This window comes from Atta cephalotes, assembly GCF_000143395.1.
Source record: "Atta cephalotes unplaced genomic scaffold scaffold00037, whole genome shotgun sequence".
Taxonomy (NCBI): domain Eukaryota; kingdom Metazoa; phylum Arthropoda; class Insecta; order Hymenoptera; family Formicidae; genus Atta; species Atta cephalotes.
This window is the reverse complement of record NW_012130101.1, coordinates 793017-811032: the sequence shown is the minus strand read 5'-3', so window position 1 is coordinate 811032 and position 18016 is coordinate 793017. Positions and strand designations below refer to the sequence as shown.

The window sequence follows — 18016 nt, the reverse complement described above, 5'->3', positions numbered from 1 at the left end:
TTCAAAAAAGATTTGTGGACGCGATGTGAAAAGCTTCTCAGATTCTTTAAAATCCAAAGATTTACAGATATTTTCAACGAACTCTGATAACGTTTCATCGTTTCGAGAGATCGATCCTCAAGGACGCAACATGAAAATACATTCTAGAGGATCGTATAAAGCGTACCTTTTGATTTTACGCCACTTTTTGATCCGTTATCGCTTATAATAGTGCGGTGAAAATACGCTCTCTAAAATATACTGGTATTATATTTATCGATACGTCAATTCCATTCACAAATCCTAAAGTGGACACGACGAATCGGTCGTTATTTTCCAAATTTTAACGAGCAAGATCACAAGAGAAAGACACAGTTTCGAATAATTATTAAACTAAAGTATCACTAGCTTTAGAAATAATACACGTATGTACATATATTCATTACTTGTTCATTCATTAATTATAATCTATAATCTTTGTAATCATCTTCCTTTCGCCTACATTACGTGAATACTTATAAAATTACTTGCAAAAGTATTGCAAAAGTATTCGTTAATTAAAACGTCGTTAATCTTCAAATAAGTTTTGAAAACTTATTAGATTGAAATATCTAAAATTTCGGATAAATAAATTAGAAATGTTTACGCAGAACGCAGTGTTTAACAATTGTACGTAAATGAGTTACATAAGCTCTTAAAAACTTAAAAATAAATCATTTTAATGTCATACTTCTGCCTCGATCCGAAGAGATTTGCATTCAACAATTCTTTCGCGTTTCTGCAGAATCGACGATAGATGTATCTTCGTGAGGTAGGCGTCTAAAACTTTTCGCACCATTGGCCTTTTGATGAGAGTTTCCGGTAAGAGCAGCTGCTGGATCGTCCTCGAAGACGTCGAACGTGTAAAGCGCGAACCTTCATTATGACGTATTGCTTTCCTTTTAAACGACATAATCAACACAATTAAATATCGTTCTATTACTATCATTCATTGAATGCTAAGGAGGATAAAACGATGCTTGTGCTAAGTGTGTTCTCTAAAAGGAAAGCAGCCTATGTGAAGCAAAGCGATGAAGCTCTAAGACAGCATCTCCACTTCCGCTTGAATGTTCTGGCGTGCCTGCTCCTCCAGCTTGTCACGAAACTCCACGGTAGCGAAGATGTTCGGGATCTGCAGGAAGTTCTGTAACACCTGAAAGACGCAAGAACGTGAAAGAATGACACGAATGTAATCACTCTGTTTTACTTATTTTATTTGCGTTAAGTTCTTTTTTATTTCACAAATAATATATCTATATAAAGGTAAGAAAAAGAGAAAAAGTAATATGTGACAATTCTGTCCTCGATTAACATACTTACTTCTCTTCAAAAACTAAGAAACGTCTTTTAGATAATATCTTCTAGATAATTTTGAAGAATACTTGAGCCTTCTTTTTATAAAATTTAATGGAATAAGCTTTAATAATTAATCTCAGAAACAGTAATTATTTATTTGTATATAATTTATATTATAATTTATATTATAATTTATATTATAATTTATTATACTAATTGTTTAATTAATACAATAATTACAATAATTATTAAAGTTTGTTTTATTGAATTATTAACTCTTTGTAAAAGAAGATTAAAGTATATTCTAATCATTATTATAATAATTGAAATTAATTGTTATAACAATAATAATAATTATTATTATACTGAGACAATTTTCGTATTTTTTTTAAGTTCATCGAGAGATTATATTTCTGCCGTTCATATTTTAAGGTTGAACAGGGTGACTCACCTTTAGCCGTAGCGCTGTATACATGGGCTCGCTGAGGAAAGAGTATTCCCCGCGTATTCGCTCTCTGTACTCGGCGTAACTTTCTGGAGAGGAGCCGAGTACTGCCATATCCAGGTCCAGGAAGTAGTGTGCATCTTCGCTGCCGAAGGCACCGCCTACCTTGTGCGCCTCGGTGCTGTGAGTCGCCGCTACTTTGAGCAGAGCACAAGTCTCTTCCCTGAGCTCTGCGTCCTGAAAGATAAAATTAGCCAGATCACTTTTGTGAATTCAATCAATGGATTTTGGGTATTCATCTTTTTTATCTCATTTTTTGCATTTTATTCTCTTTTTTTAGCATGTTGACACTCTTCTTTTGCATAATTCACGAAATAATCGATACTATAATTTCATGATAAGTGAAGTAAGTTCATTTTTTTTGTCTCATCTCTATTCGATTCCAAAATCTAACAAAATCTTAACAAAATTAAAATTTTTTTTATTCTAGTTTTTAACTCTTTCTTTGTGTATAATTTATATTTCATGATTAAAATTTCATGATGAATCTTTATTTTCTTTTACGTCATTTTTGTTGATTCTAAAATATTAGATGTGGGAAAAAGTTCGTGGCGTTTTTTAACCATCTAACGGGAAAAACGCCATGAACTTTTTCCCACACCTAATATTAATAATTAAATCTTGAAACGATTATAATTAAAATTCTTTTTACTTTTGTTCTATTTTTCAATATTTTATGGTGATGATCATGTTTAAAACTTGTAAAAAATTAACCATAGTTCAGATTGTTTACTAACCGACGGAACCTCGGCCTCATCAGCAAAAGCATTGAAGTGCTCAAGATTTTTATCTTCGCTAAAAACCAAAGCTTTAGGATCATACTCGAAGCTGCAAACAGGAGATTTAAGTCAGTCATTGTCGATGAAAGAGCGACAATATAATAATTCAATTAAATAATAAAAATAAAATATGAAGTAACAGAACTCTTAATGTTTAAAATCCAACAACGAGATATAAAAGGCTAAAAAGAATAAAAAAAAACTTGATAAAATTCCTTTATTCGTTTAACATAAGTATAATTAAAGATAGAAATAATAAATCAAATTGTAGAAAGTACAAAAAAAACACTAAAATACATACATGTTTCAACCTTATATTTAATTTCAACCTTCTTCAATACAAAAAATTTATTTCCCGGCGCAGTATAATACATTATTCAAAAATTAAGAAAGCGACTGTTTCGTTGCATAATTAGATGAGAGTTAAAAAAACAGAGAAAACGGAAAATTGTTCAAGCGATTGGTTGACAAGCGACTGATTGCGAAAATTTTTCATTGTTCTAGAGAGAGCATAAAGAAACATAGAATATAAAATAGAAATAATTTTTTGTACATTTGAAGAGGGCCTAAATATAAGGTCGAAACATGTATGTATTCTAGCGTTTTAATTTTTGTACTTTCTATAGTTTGATTTATTATTTCTATCTTTAATTATACTTATGTTAAACGAATAATGGAGTTTTATTAAGTTTTTTTACTCTTATTAGCCTTTTATATCTCGTTGTTGGATTTTAAATAATAAAATACTGAATACGATAAGTAATACCATCATGCTGCTAAAATTTGTTTTATTGTTGTACTCAGCCATCGCACTCACTTTTGAAAGAATATGGCGAGCAAAACAGCTCGCGGGTTTTTGAGATTGCTTTTGATTTCGTAGTAGTGATTCAGCTTCTCTCTGAGCGAGTCCAGATTGTGATACGTGCGTTTTTCCTCCGAGTAGACTTCCTGCAGGCGTGTGAACCAGGAGTCGCAGACCGCGGCGTCCAGGCCTTCCGTAGCTTCCTTCCAGCTGTCCTCCAGCGATGCCATTGCCGCTGAAATTATTCGATTCATTTAATTCGCGAATGTTACACAAGCATGAAAAAAAAGTGTGTGAAAGAAAGAAAGGTAAATTGCCATAAATAATTTTTTAATTAGTAACTGTTTACCGTATGGACTGACACGTCACTCCAATAAGGATTGCAATTTTAGTACGAAGAATTTCAATTAAAACTCATTTACGCTTTTCCGGAAATAATTAAATAGTTAGTGATTTAATGTTGAGAAAAATTTAAGGGAATATTAATTGTGTTCCCAAGAAAGGGAATTTATAGTTAAATATTTACCTCAAGATGTTGGTCGTTAATGACTTAAATTAATTAAAATTAATTAATTACCGCTTGAACTTCCCTTACAAAAATTTAATACTAAGAGGTAATAATTAATTACTTATTAAGCATTAAATTATAGTACTTTTAATACTCAAAATAAGTAATTAATCGCTATCTTTTAATATTAAATTAATTAGTGTTAAATTGGAATTTTGTAAGTGTTGAGAATTGAAAAGAATATAATTTTATGGTAATTCTGTTTAACAATTTAATGAAGAATTATAATTTCAAGAATTGAATATGGAAAGGACAGAGAGGACCCTTACAGAAATCTAATTTAATACTGAAAATTATTTATTTTAAGTGCTAAAAGTTCTGAGTGATTAATTATATGTTTTGAGTATTAAAAGCACTGAAAGCAATCTTTTTAATATTTAAAACAAATAATTAATTACCACCTTTCAGTATTAAATTTCTGTAAAGAAACTGAAAGACGCTCAGACATTTACGTCTATTTACAGATATGCCGAGGTCAATGCCAAAGGATAATACAGAAAAGAAACAATTTGTTCAATGTTTGAAATGAAGTTCGCGGACCCAATTAAGGTGAACGAGGAACTCGAGAGCACCTCGGAAACATTCGATCAGCCGACATGCCGAGGAGACTGCCAGAAGGAAGAGATCGTGAACGCGAATTCGCGCTGAATCGTGGCACTCACTTAATTTCCGATGGACGAAGAGCCGTGGACACACACGGTGTTTTCGGGACAGCGGGAAAATTACCGGGGCATCATCCACGCGCGAACGCCTCGCGAATGAGCCCCGCTAAACCAGCGGAGCGCTACGTAGCGCCGCGTAGACCGACATACACAACACTCCACCTCCACTTATTGATCGTGGTGGTGACTCGTTTCCGAGCTTGTGGCCGCGACAGTTTTCGTCGCACTTATGGAAATCACGCCTCCCTCACGTGCGATTTCCGAGGGAAAATCTTCTTAGTGTATAGGTACGATATTCATGATCCATTCTTATTTTAAAATCGTCTTGAGTATGTCTAAGATATTAATATAGCCCTCTGATTAATTTTTATACATCTTAAGACAGTCTCAAATAATCTACTAAATACCGGCTACAGATTTGTTTTTTTATTGCTGTACTGGTTTGCATTATTTTCCTTCTCACTTTCACAACATTTTAAATATATATATATATAGTAAGATTTATTTTTTTTATAATGTCTATACTATTTATAATGTCAAATTATATTTAATTTGAATTATTTTTAATCACAATTCCTATCGATCGCCATTGTTCTTATTTATTATTTATTATTATGTATACTTATTATATTAATTTAACTAAAACAATGGAGGTAAATAATTCAAGAAATGTTAATTATTAATTTCAATTAATTTGACGTAAATTTAATTTATTATTTATCGCAATTGTATGTTAATAGTATGAGCACTTTATTTTAAAATTAAGTATTTTAAAATTAATATAAAAAGATTGATTAGATATGATTGTTGTTTTCCATACGTTTTTATTAAAATAATAATACAGTTCGACACATTTAGAAGTTAAAAATAACAAAATATTATTGTTTAACTCAAGAAACGAATTTGAATTTGATCCTAAACTAGCTAATATATTTTTGAAATTTAAAGTGAATAAATACACTCACTTACAGGTATAATATTTAGTGAAAGCGAAAAAGAAAAATCTAATAGTTTATAAGACAGGAATAAAACACCTATTAACTAGTTTAAGTACAAAAATTCTACACTAATTACAAAAAAAAATGTCTTTTATCTTTGTTTTGCGCAAATCAATTTCTTTTCATTGATTTTATAACAGCGCGAGAAGTATGCAGTTTTAATATTGTTATGTAATTATTAAATCTATATATGGTAAATATTAAATCTATATATAAGTCAGAAGTACAGAATATCTTGGCGCTTTTCCAAATTTATACACGTTTTCCAGTCCATCAAACTGTGCTCAAATTAATCTTGAATAAAAACAAAGATAAGAGACATTTATTTTTTTTGTAATTAGTGTACAATTTTTGTACTTAAATTAATAAGTTAATAAGTAATTAATAAGTTTTTATTCCTGCCTTATAAATTATTAGATTTTTCTTTTTCGCTTTTACCAAATATTATATAAGTAAGTGAGTGTATTTATTCACTTTAAATTTCAAAATACTAGCTAGTTTAGCTGTGTACCATTAAAGAATCAAATTCAAATTCGTTCCTTGAGTTAAACAATAATATTTTGTTATTTTGTTATTTTTAACTTCTAAATATGTCGAACTGTATTATTATTTTAATAAAAACGTATGGTTGAAAACAACAATCATATCTAATTAACGCTTTTAAATTAGAATAATAATATTATAAATAATATTATAAATAAATATTATAGGTAATCAATTTAATACGTGTAATAATGATGCCAATAAGTACTTTTAAACTATATTGCCAAGAATTTTTGAATTTTATTATTTACTTAATTGTTTATTTAACAAGTTTTTAATTCTTTTGTTATATTTATATTTATATTTTATTTATTGTCACATTCGTTTTACGTATACATATACTAGTGAGTTTTTTCTTAAATTACTTATGTAAAAAATATAATATAAAAAGATTTATTAGTATTATAATGATGTAGTGCTGGCGATTTTTTAATTTAATCAATTTAAAGAAACTTCTGTTGTGCAAAATTTATTAATTTATTCCTGATATTATTCTAGGCATATGGAATGGCAGAAATTTTTTAAACTTTCGCGGAGGAACTAATCGAAAGATCGAATATTGCAAAAGTCGAATTTCGATATACATCCTCGTATCATTCGATGTGGTTCGATATCCGGCACTTGCCAAAGTTATGGAGCGGTGTATGCTTCGCGAAAGAGACTATTATGACTTTCGAAAACTATCCAAAGATAATTTATTGTTATTCTATATATTACTGATTGCACTGATCTTTATTACTTTGTTCCTGTGCGGCTTTTTGTTCAATTCTACTCATTATGACTATAATGAACGCGCCTCGAACTCGAATATACCTAAATACATCGGTAACTTGAGGTAAGTTAACCAAATTAAGACTTGTGCAAGGGAAAAAAGAGAAAGATTAGATTTTATCTTTAAGAATTTAAGAATTAATTTAATTTTATTAGGGGAATAAGAAATATGATACAATCAGTAACAAGAAAATAATAAGTAGAAGAAGAAATATGAGATAAATATCTTCGACTTAGTAAAGGTCGAAGGTATTTATGTTATCTTCATCTTATTCTTGATGGAAATTTTTTTCAGAATCTTTCGTATAATTTCTCAACATTTTTATGTAAATTTCAAAAATCATTTTTGAACAATTTTCAAACTTTTTAGAAAATTTCAGAGATATATTTTATATGAATTGGAACTTTCTCCAAAAATATTGGGAAAAATCTACATTTTCTCTAGAATTCTTTATATTAGGTGTAGTAAAAAGAAATCATTATTTTTCCATTCAATTTTATGCAAAAATAATGGATTTCTTTTTGCTACATATGTTTGTTAATATATGTGAATTCTGAAATATTCTAAGATTTCTCATTTTATAATTTCTGAATACATGAATCATAAATGAAAATTAAGATATTTTATAAAATAAGAAAATAGAATATTTCAGAATTCATGTATACAAAAAATTCTAAGAAAAAATAGATTTTCTTGGATATTTGTGAAATGTTTGAATTGTATAAAAATTCTGAGAAAAATTTTTATCAGGGCTGAAGAGGACTTCCAAAATATAAAAAATAAATAAACACATAATTAATAATTATATTAAATAAATAATAAATATAATTTAGCTTCTCAACATATTAATATCAATGTTTCTAATGCTGCAAAATATTACTGATAATCTACAAAGTTATATAATTTTGGTTTAATTAATATATTAAGGAAATTGAAACCTATACTCAAGTTTGAATCAAGTAGTCTTGTTTACATAATTATTAATACATTTATATATCTTGAATATGTTGATACTTCAATTCAAAATATTTATTGTGTATTGTTTTCAGAATAAAGACAGATTTGTTATATAAACCGTTGATAAAAAGATTAATATTTATGGTGATCGATGGGCTAAGATGGGACTTTATTGCGGGTCCTATAGGAAAAACCGCCATGCCGTTGACGAGTGATATACTGACAAACGATCATGGATGCTTGATACAAGCTAAATTGCAAGCACCAACAGTGACGATGCCTAGAATAAAAGTGAAGCTGCAATTTTGTTAATAATTTATTTGAAAATATTCTATGCTGCGAAGTTAGTTTGTAAGAATTTTTATTTATTAGGCCATGATGACTGGTACAGTGCCAAACTTTGTAGATGTAATATTGAACTTTGGGAGTAAACCTCTGCACAGGGACAATTTGTTGTCTCAAGCGAAGGCACATGGATATAAATTAATATTTTATGGAGACGAAACTTGGCTCTCTCTATTTCCCAATATATTTGATCGTCACGATGGTACTACTTCGTTTTTTGTTACAGATTTTACAGAGGTAACTAATATATTAGAGTGATACGTAGTCCACATAAATTGAAAAAATATAAATTACTTTTATGTTTTAGAATAATTAGATGAATTGTATATTTAAAAAAAATGATATAATTTAAACAAAGTGTCTGTCATATATTTTTAGCTTTTTTTCCACCTAGAAAAAAAAAGAACGTGATCAAAATATGTCACTCTTGAAACTATTCCATTTTTACCTAAAACATTATTTTGTATCATTAAAAATAAAATTAAATATTTAAGATTTTTAATAAATGAGGCAAATAATAAGTTATGTGATAAGCTTATCTTATTCATAAGATTATTCTTTGGAGACTAACTATTCGTTCAATTTTAAACAGGTAGACAATAATGTGACTCGACATATACAAGACGAGTTGAGTAATGATGATTGGGATGTGATGATTCTTCATTACCTCGGACTAGATCACATTGGTCATGTCGAAGGTCCGTTTGGTCCGTCAGTTAAACCTAAATTACAAGAAATGGATAAAATTGTCGTTCAAATAGCTCAAAAAGTTCAGGATTGGGTTAGTATTTGAAAAATTGTAATCTTAATCCTTGCTTTGTAATCTTTTTCTTTTTATCTGAATTAATAGTATGTAAAAATAGTTTTTTACACATTATTATTTAGAAGAAATTTAATATTGCATTATTTTACTTATAACATAATACAATTCTATCACTTACTTATTTTTAGAACAGTGATGGAGAACCCACACTTTTCATCGTTTGCGGCGATCATGGGATAAAAGACTCTGGCGGCCACGGCGGCTCGACGCCGGAAGAAACAACAGTGCCGATTATTACAGTAGGAGGAACTATCTGCGTATATGAAGACACTAAATTAAGAATTCCGATTGAGGTTCAGCAACTCGATATTGCGGTGACATTATCGGCCGCCCTCGGACTACCCATTCCTTCTACAAGTCTTGGCTCTGTATTTCTGGACTATATCTACAATCTCCAAGACGATAAGCGGCTCTTCCTCCTCAATTACAACTCGAGACAATTGTTTGATCATTTCCAGAAATTCACCAATGAAACTGAGTGTAAGCATTTAACTCTTAAGAATTATTTGTAAAACATTAAGTATATTTAGATATTTAGATAGCGAGAAGATAATAAATTCAGGATTATAGAAATTTAGAAGCAAGGAAAAAGAAATAAATTTAATGATACGAAAAATCAAATTTAAGTTTTTAAGAAGAAGTTCAAAAATTTATAATTATATAAATAATAAATATATCTAGAAGCGTGTGAGAGAATCTTCAAAAAGTCTCCGAAATTATTTTATTTATTTTATGCAGGTATATTAAAAAATAAAATCGACCAACAATAAAGGACCTCATAGCTAAATAATAAGAATGCAAAACAAAACAGTTTATTTTCAAAGAATTTTTTTTCTTGTATCTTTAAGAGACATATCAACAAAAGTATTTTACAAAGGATCTAAGTTGGATAAGATCTACATCTTTACTTCTTTCTTTGCACACACATTTTATTGTAATAACTGATATCATCTCGTGGATTGAGCTATCTATCGAGCGCGTCTCCGGGTGGCGGATAGGAGGATGACCAGACGACGTGGAGTTGTCTGGTTAGCGGCAGTCATAGCCGATGAGGTAAAAATTGTCGTCGCGGACCAGCTTTCCAAGCCAAGTTGTGAGCTATCGTGATGAGGGCTGCGTGGTACTAGGGGAGCAGTACCGTTAACGATGCCTCCGGGGAACCGGGCGCCACCCCAGCAGTACACAGCTTTACTCATGCATGCAGGGCTCTGCGTGGGCGGACCGTATATATTCCCTAGCTGCTCGTGGGATTCAAATTGGAGAAACCTAATTTTAATCAAGAAATTAATATGAAAACGAAGATAGAGGACCCGCAGAATTCACGCACATCAGTCACTCAATTTTCTGCCTATAATAATACTATATTTACCACAAATCAACCGAATGCTGTGGTATCGAGAAGCAACACTTCATCCCGTTCACGAGAAAAACGAAGAAAACAAAATTACTATCTACGTAACTTTGCCTTTAATCTTTCAGCTTCCTCGACGATGCCACAGGCAACGACGAGCACATTCACCAACGTTAACCATTCGCAAAGTTTCATCAGCTTTGTGTCGAATAACGAGATCACAAAAAAACAAAAAATATGATAAAAGAATCGAAATAATTAATCATAATCTAACAAGAGCGATAGTATCGACGAACAATGTACCCTCAATGATGCCACAGGCAACGACGAGCACATCCACCAGCGTCAAACGTCTGCAAAGTTCCTTCGATAGCTCTGTGTCGAATAGCGAGATTACTAAAAAGCAAAAAACATTTGACAAGAGGATCGAAGTGATTAATCATCACTTAATCAGAGCAATAATGTCGACGAACAATATGCCTTTGGGTCTAGAACACTTAACACTGTTCCGAGGTGCTATGTCGAAGGAAATCGACAAAATTGTCGATGGATTTATTCCCAAATTTCATGATTCATATATCAAATTTGGCGCTATAGTAATCAAATGTGTCGATCATCGCTTTACTGGCTTTTGACGCAGATCGACAATATTTTGCCGTGACCGGAGGCCAAACTCAAGATGATCATTTACAATGAGCTGCAGAAGTATTTTCGGGCTTGCGTATGGATTCCAGGTCCACTCGAATCCTCCGAGACCGTGCTGAAGCGATTGAATCGACAAAATCCGGATCTTAATACGGTAAATTGGCAAATATTTGCCGAGAATTTGGGAGCTTTTGAAGATGGAAGAAGTATGTTTCTCGGAGTGCCTGAATCGGATTTCAAGAAACTTGAGGCATCTAATTTTATGGCTTACTTAGGTCTTGGACAGATCAAGTTTGCTTTTAACAACATCAATTAGGAGAACTCAGTCGCGACTAGTTCGTAATGTCCAGTTATTTTTTTTAGCTCGAGATAGGTTTTATTCTTTGCTGTACATAAAAGACTACAATCCAAAAAATATTTATTCTTTATATTATATGTTCTTGCGTAGTATAATAAAAAAAAACAAGTATTTCTTTTGTAAATCAATTTTTTCAATTTTTTTGTATAAAGACAAATAAATGTCAGGACATATTTGTCCTTATGTATTAAAAATAATTTAACATATACACGTAATTTCTATCGTTTATTTTCGTTTTGTATTTTGTTAATTTTTGTTCTGTATTTCGTTTATTTTCGTTTTGTGTATTTTATTTCTTCAGAAACTCTGGAGTCTAACAATAAAAAAAAAACTCAATCTTTTTTATTTAAAAAAAAAAGATTTAGGAATATTGGGATTTTTTTTGGACTTCGTTTCTCGCGAGATTCTTGCATGAAGTCTTAAAAAGAAATGTTGACTAAAAATCTGCAAACTGACATCAAATAGTTAATAACTTTCTTTAAAGAATTAAAAAGATGCTCTGTTAAATGACTACATTTTCTGTTATTTTCTTTTATTATACAATGACAAATTTTATGACAAAAAATGACAAAAAATTGCATCTTACTGAAACTTTTAAAGTGGTAATGAATTAAAACAAACTACTACTTATACGTTACTTCAATACTATTACCTTTATTTATACGTCAAGATGCGTTTTATTTTTTTCTAGTATAGCATCTTCTATCGTCTCTTGATATATCTTCACAATATTCCAAAATTTCGAATTAGTGATCAAAAGGCAGATTCAATATTTTTTAGATATATACCAGAAATATTTGAACATCACGGATCTGCATCTTGATTGGTTCAACTCAAATGAGACACAGCGTGATCGATACGATATTGAGAATATTGCCTTGTCTTATCACGCGATTCTTGATGCAATGAAGGAAGAGCTTGTAACTAGCCATTTAGTCATATATGACTTTAGTCTGATAGTTGTTGTCTTGTTCGTCATGTGGCAAGTAAGCAAAATAGATAATTTAGAAAAATCCAATTAGTATTTAAGAAATTATATTTATATTAAAGAGAATTCAAATCAATGTGAATTGGTATAAAAAAAGCCCTTATAATATCTTATAATATTAAATAATTTTTTATGTATAAAATTTATGAAAATTTATAAAAAAATTAAAATTTTAAATTTTATAAGTTTTTTCAAATCTGAAGATTATATAATAAAATGAGAAAATCTTAGAATATTAATAGAAAATTCATACATATAAGCAATTTTAAGATCTAGATTTTTCAACACTTAAAAGTATTGTAATTCATATAAAAATTAAAAAATTTTTTTAAAAGTATATAGAAGTTTTGAAAAGTTCTGATTATGAAGAATAAAAAAGATTATTTCTTTGAAAAGGAATCAAAGAGATAATCTTATTAAATATAAATTTTGAAATATGTATAACACTAATTAATATCCTTTACTTTAATTTAAGGAATTTGAAGATAATTTTACTCTACATCTTTTTTCAGATGGTTTTTATCGCGTTTCATGTGGAAACTACAATTTGGACTACGCGTAAAAACACAGTATTTTTTTTTTTGATGGGATTTTCCCTGTGCTTAGGATTGTATCTTTATACTTTTGGAAACATAACTTCTCTCTGTCCGAGTATCAAAGCTCTATTGTTTCTACTAATCATCGGCGTTTCATATATTAACTATAATCTGAATTTAAATAACAAGAGAAATGTGAGAATCAATATTTATTTAATTTCCAGTGTTAGATAATAAAAAATATTAATTTAAACATTGAAAGTATTTGTTGAGCAATAAATAATTAGATATAGATTTATTTAATTTATATAAATTGAACAAAAATATACTCTAGTAATAAATATTTTACTACAAATATACCCTAAATTATTTTTATTATAATATAATAATTGTTATTATAATTGTTTCCTATAGATAAAATTCCTGTTATATTTTAGTAATTTTTGAACTCACATTTTTTTTTTCAAAGTATATCTCCATTATGATTTTTTAAAATTTCAATTTTTAAATTTAGATTACGCTGGAAATATCGATATACAGAATGTTGGAAATTATCACGGTGATGCATATAATAAGCTTCTGCGGTAGCAGTTACATCGAGGAAGAACATCAGACATGGTACTTTTTCTGGTCTACTTTAATCGCATACTTTGCCTATAAATATTTTACGAAACTACTTGAATTGATGCATTATCGAAAGTGAGTAGAATTTTTTCTCTTCTGATATAATGATAGATCAAATCTGACATTGAAAATATTATTTGTTCACGAAAAAATCAGCATATAATTTCTATAAATTTTTCAGAGATTGCATTATGTATATTTACATACATTTCACGTGTGAATCAAACAGAAATTGATACGTTAATTACTTTTTTAAATATTAAATTTCGAGAGATCACATTGTGTTTCTATTATCTATTAATTTTAGATAAATACAAAAAATATAATCATTCGCTTATCAATTTATTATTACATAAATTTAAAAAATAAGATAATAAAATTCAAGTCAGATTTGAATTATCTGTAGCGACACAGCTGAATCTCTTCATCATCTAATAGTACAGTATATAACAGCAATATAGTAGGATCAACCGAATATTACGTAGAACACTGTGTTATGTTGTTATTGCTATTTTTGGGACACATATTTCTGCGAAAGCTAAACAGCACAGGCAACAAGTGGGCCCACCTGCCTGACATAGCTCAGTGGTTGAAGGAGGACGATAGTAAAATCGGCATGACACTCCTACTTTTAACTGGTAAAATATTGATGAAAGTTTAATTTTTTTCAACATATTGAAGTACAGATGGACTTTTTAATTATAAGTGACTGGAAAATGAGTTGTTCCCTTGATATGGACAGACATCTTTTACAAAATTTGGCTCAATACTTTGTGATATTTATTTTCAGCATTTGCTCTTCTGATCCGGATTGCTTATAAAATTGAAGAAAAAGAATATAAGCAGCAATCGTTGTTTCAGAATATAGCTATCGCCGTATGTATATATCTTCGCCATATGTCCAACGGTGCCGTCGTGAAAATTCCATTATATTCCTCAAGGTAAATTGTATTATATTTATACTACACGTAAATATCAATTTATCAATCGTTCATTAAAGTGACTGTACGAGTGGATCACACATTTAAGAAGTAAATTTTTACGTTTGTTGCAGTGGAATATATGAAGTACAAATATTTTGGGGAATAATAGTGATATCTCTGATAAACTACGGATACCGATTGATAAACAAAATTAAGCATGATACGTATAATTTTATGAGTATAATGGTGTTCTTTATCATAAATATGTGGGTGAGGATCTCGGCGATGTTGCATCAACCGTACAATGTGATCCTGTTACCGATGCAGATCATTGTAAGCTCAATAATTAACACTGTATTGAGAGAAAACGATTCGCTCGATCGTGGAGTTTTCTTACATTATTGGTTGGGCAATGTATTTTATTTCTATCAGGTAAATATTTGAAGTCCTTGATTTTTATTAATGTACATGAATAGAATAGAGGAATCTCGAGGAAAATATCTTTGATCAAATCTTTTCTTTCTTTTGGATAATTCTTAGTGAAACTTGTGTATATGTGAAAGCATTGTTTTTTTACAATATTATATTATTTAAATTGATCAGAATTATTTTTCTATTAGTTAAATTTCTATAAAAAATTTCGTTGGAAATTCAAACATTCTGAAGTTAATATACTTCATACTTAAATATATAATTTATAGTATAAAAAAATAAAGATTTATCAAATTTTAAATTCTTATAAAGTTCTCTTGGCAAGAAACAATACAAAATCTTTTTTATTATGATTAGTTCAATAATTTATTGAGATTGTCAAAGACTAAACTGATTTCGATACTTATCTCGTATTGTGCATTGATATTTTAGGGAAACTCCAATAGCCTTGGGAGTGTGAACATCGCGGCAGGATATGTCGGTCTACAATCTTACATGCCTTTTGTTACCGCTGTGTATTTAATCATTAATACTTATTCCGCGCCTGTCCTAGCTTACTTCTTACTAATTTACCATTGGGAAATGAGTGAGATATATCTGCAAGTATTCCGTGAATTCTACAATTATTGTATTGCGATTGATTAAATTGATACACTCCTTAACGAGAAAATCGATTATATATTTTTACAGCTCCACAATCCTTAAGAAGATTATACATACAAACAAGTATTACATCGCGTGGAGGCTCCTGACGACAACTGTCTACATGTACTTTATCATCTTCCAGCTTAATCATTTGTTTGTGTTGTCGGTATATTTACCGAAATTGTTATATGAGGTGACATATACTATGACGATGTGTTGCAGCGCATTGTTAACGGTGATTGTAATTGCAGTGCAACATGCATTGATTCGTTTTGACGATGTGCACAGATGTCATATTTGCGGGAGTCTAAAAAATGGACATGCGTTTGTACAATACTCAGATAACCAGGCGTGATTTAGCATATTAAACAAACTAATGTACTGCACGAGTTTTTATGAAGTTGCGGCAATTGCTACATAGGCATCTTACGTGCAAACTGAGTTAGCAACATAAGGGACAAATAGACATCATCAGTTTATAAAATTTCAAGAACAAACGTTGAGAATTAATAATACGTCGTGTTGATGGCAAAATGACGGCACGCGCTAGCATTTCGTATATAGTATCATGCTGACAACATAATGGCAAATTGATGGCACATATACTTTGCATACCATTATGATGCTATCAATTTGTTGTTATCAAATTTAGAATTCACATAAGGGCAATATTTCACACATAATGAGAAAGCATCTTGTCCCTAGTTTGTCAATATCTATTGCAATGACTGACAGTAACATGACGGCACTTTGAACTCATTTGACTATCAGGGTAGAAACCAGTGCAAGAAATATATGTGCGCGTTTGTACAAATAAACAAAATTTATATAAATTTATATAAATATTGATGTTTTAGAAAATTAGATTTAAATCGATTTTTATAAATTTAATTAGAGTCTAAATAATGTAATTAAGTTAGTAATTAATAGCGTTCATACACTCCGATGAAAAAGACTGATAGAGGTCATGCCAGTAGTAAGAAAAATTGATCAAAAAAAATCATAAACTTTGTACAGCATTAATTGTATTAAGTACAACTAATCGATATGAGTATTCATAAAATGAATTTATCAATATTGTAATATTGCTTAATGAAGATTTTATTCTCGTCTTTAAAAAAACATCTTTTTTATTGCATAAAATTAAACCTAGAATGCAGTATTAACAGCATTGAAACGATATATCATAGTATAACGGAAGTTTATTAGTAAAATAAATTTGCTAATGTGGAATATCATTTAACAAAGATTATAATCTTTGACTTGTGTTCGTATAACAAGAATCGGACTAATTTGCTTCAATCATCACATAATATAATAAAAGGCAAGAAAAAAATGGATTTAAACAAGATTTAAACAAGTGCTTATCTGAAAATTTGTAACTTGTTACATTAAGAAAACATTCATAAACATCATATTTTCCGAAAATATAAAAAAAATGAATTTCTTTTACTATAAATGTGTGTACATTTATTAGATCTAGCAATAACTTTAATAATTTCCCTTTATAATCTCCACTCATACTTTGCACAACAAATGAAAATTGCGTCGTCAATTTAGAACAAAGAAAAGGAACGAAAAGTATATGCACGTGCATGTTGTTTGTATATAAAAAAATATTATTAATAAAATCAAATAATGCAAAAGCAGTGCAAAGGAAGAAATTAAGTTTGCGGGAACTCGATTAATTGTGGAAACTTGGCCGTTCTGAAAATCGCGATTATGATTATATTCCATTTTATCAGTTGGAAATCGAGAATTCTATGCAATCCAGATGTGATTGAGCACTGTCTCACACAACCAGAGCATTGTCTCGTATCAGCGAGACTGTCACTACAACTCGAATTTAGTTTGACGTCGCAACTTAATAATCTCGCAGAGTTACATTTAATTCGCTAAAGTCCTCACTAATCTGCGATCATGACAAATAAATAATTACCGTTGCGTCCAAACGCTAAAAACGCCCAATTTCTCAACTGTGCGATTCTACGAGCTCGGGCGAAATCGAATGTCAACGAGGATACCAAAATTATCAATAGGAACATATTTATGTGTAAGTACTTTACATAATACTAATGATAAGATCGTCAAATGCAAGATGTCTAAACTTTCCAGGCATGCATTATTATGGATATTAGAAGAACGCGAAACAATCTTTCTATAATTTTTAAACTATTAAAATAGTCATCTCTTTTTTTTTAAATAAATGAAATCTAAAGCGATATCTATGTGGGACATCTTGAATAATGACAAAACCAAGAGCGAGAGAAATGTGCCCCAATGATACTTTCTCGTAAGTAATTCATCGAAAAGAAACCACTTTAATCGGAGCGGTTTGATAAAACGAGATAGAAAACTCGTCCATGATGCTCATTTAAGCTCGCAATCGATGATCGACGTCGCAAAATATAAATACATCGCTATAGAAAAATACCGGTGTTTTGTT

General features: G+C 30.0%; 3 protein-coding genes and 1 pseudogene across 3 annotated transcripts in view; 2 read left to right on the top strand and 2 right to left on the bottom strand.

Moving 5' to 3' along the window:
* The window catches only part of LOC105621821 (tctex1 domain-containing protein 1-like), a 3886-nt gene extending 2955 nt beyond the window's left edge, over positions 1-931 (bottom strand). Inside the window, exon 1 of the mRNA XM_012203266.1 lies at positions 710-931. Within this exon, the coding sequence (XP_012058656.1) occupies positions 710-931 (222 nt within the window). The remainder of the gene's footprint in view (positions 1-709) is intronic.
* A 126-nt stretch (positions 932-1057) lies between these two features.
* LOC105621738 lies at positions 1058-3630 on the bottom strand. Its single transcript, XM_012203194.1, has 4 exons — positions 3416-3630; positions 2557-2647; positions 1766-1996; positions 1058-1171 (listed from the first exon to the last, which is right to left on the bottom strand). Exons 1-4 carry the CDS (start codon positions 3628-3630, stop codon positions 1058-1060), a joined length of 651 nt encoding a protein of 216 aa, XP_012058584.1.
* A 3173-nt stretch (positions 3631-6803) lies between these two features.
* LOC105621737 (GPI ethanolamine phosphate transferase 2) lies at positions 6804-15925 on the top strand. The gene is made up of 13 exons (XM_012203193.1): positions 6804-7006; positions 7993-8191; positions 8273-8482; positions 8838-9026; positions 9197-9548; positions 12203-12408; positions 12923-13141; positions 13461-13645; positions 14009-14208; positions 14361-14511; positions 14625-14925; positions 15358-15524; positions 15616-15925. Exons 1-13 carry the CDS (start codon positions 6804-6806, stop codon positions 15923-15925), a joined length of 2892 nt encoding a protein of 963 aa, XP_012058583.1.
* On the top strand, positions 10358-11380 carry LOC105621736 (annotated as a pseudogene).
* Positions 15926-18016: the final 2091 nt, after the last annotated feature.

Excerpts from the sequence above, each read along its gene's own strand:
- LOC105621738 (XM_012203194.1), bottom strand. The coding sequence starts at position 3,630 with ATGGCATCGCTGGAGGACAGCTGGAAGGAAGCTACGGAAGGCCTGGAC. Across the intron at positions 1,997-2,556 it reads ATGAGGCCGAGGTTCCGTCG|GACGCAGAGCTCAGGGAAGA; the intron begins GTTAGTAAACAA and ends TTTATCTTTCAG. Across the intron at positions 1,172-1,765 it reads ATACAGCGCTACGGCTAAAG|GTGTTACAGAACTTCCTGCA; the intron begins GTGAGTCACCCT and ends TGCGTCTTTCAG.
- LOC105621737 (XM_012203193.1), top strand. The coding sequence starts at position 6,804 with ATGGAGCGGTGTATGCTTCGCGAAAGAGACTATTATGACTTTCGAAAA. Across the intron at positions 12,409-12,922 it reads TCTTGTTCGTCATGTGGCAA|ATGGTTTTTATCGCGTTTCA; the intron begins GTAAGCAAAATA and ends ATCTTTTTTCAG. Across the intron at positions 15,525-15,615 it reads GAAATGAGTGAGATATATCT|CTCCACAATCCTTAAGAAGA; the intron begins GCAAGTATTCCG and ends ATATTTTTACAG.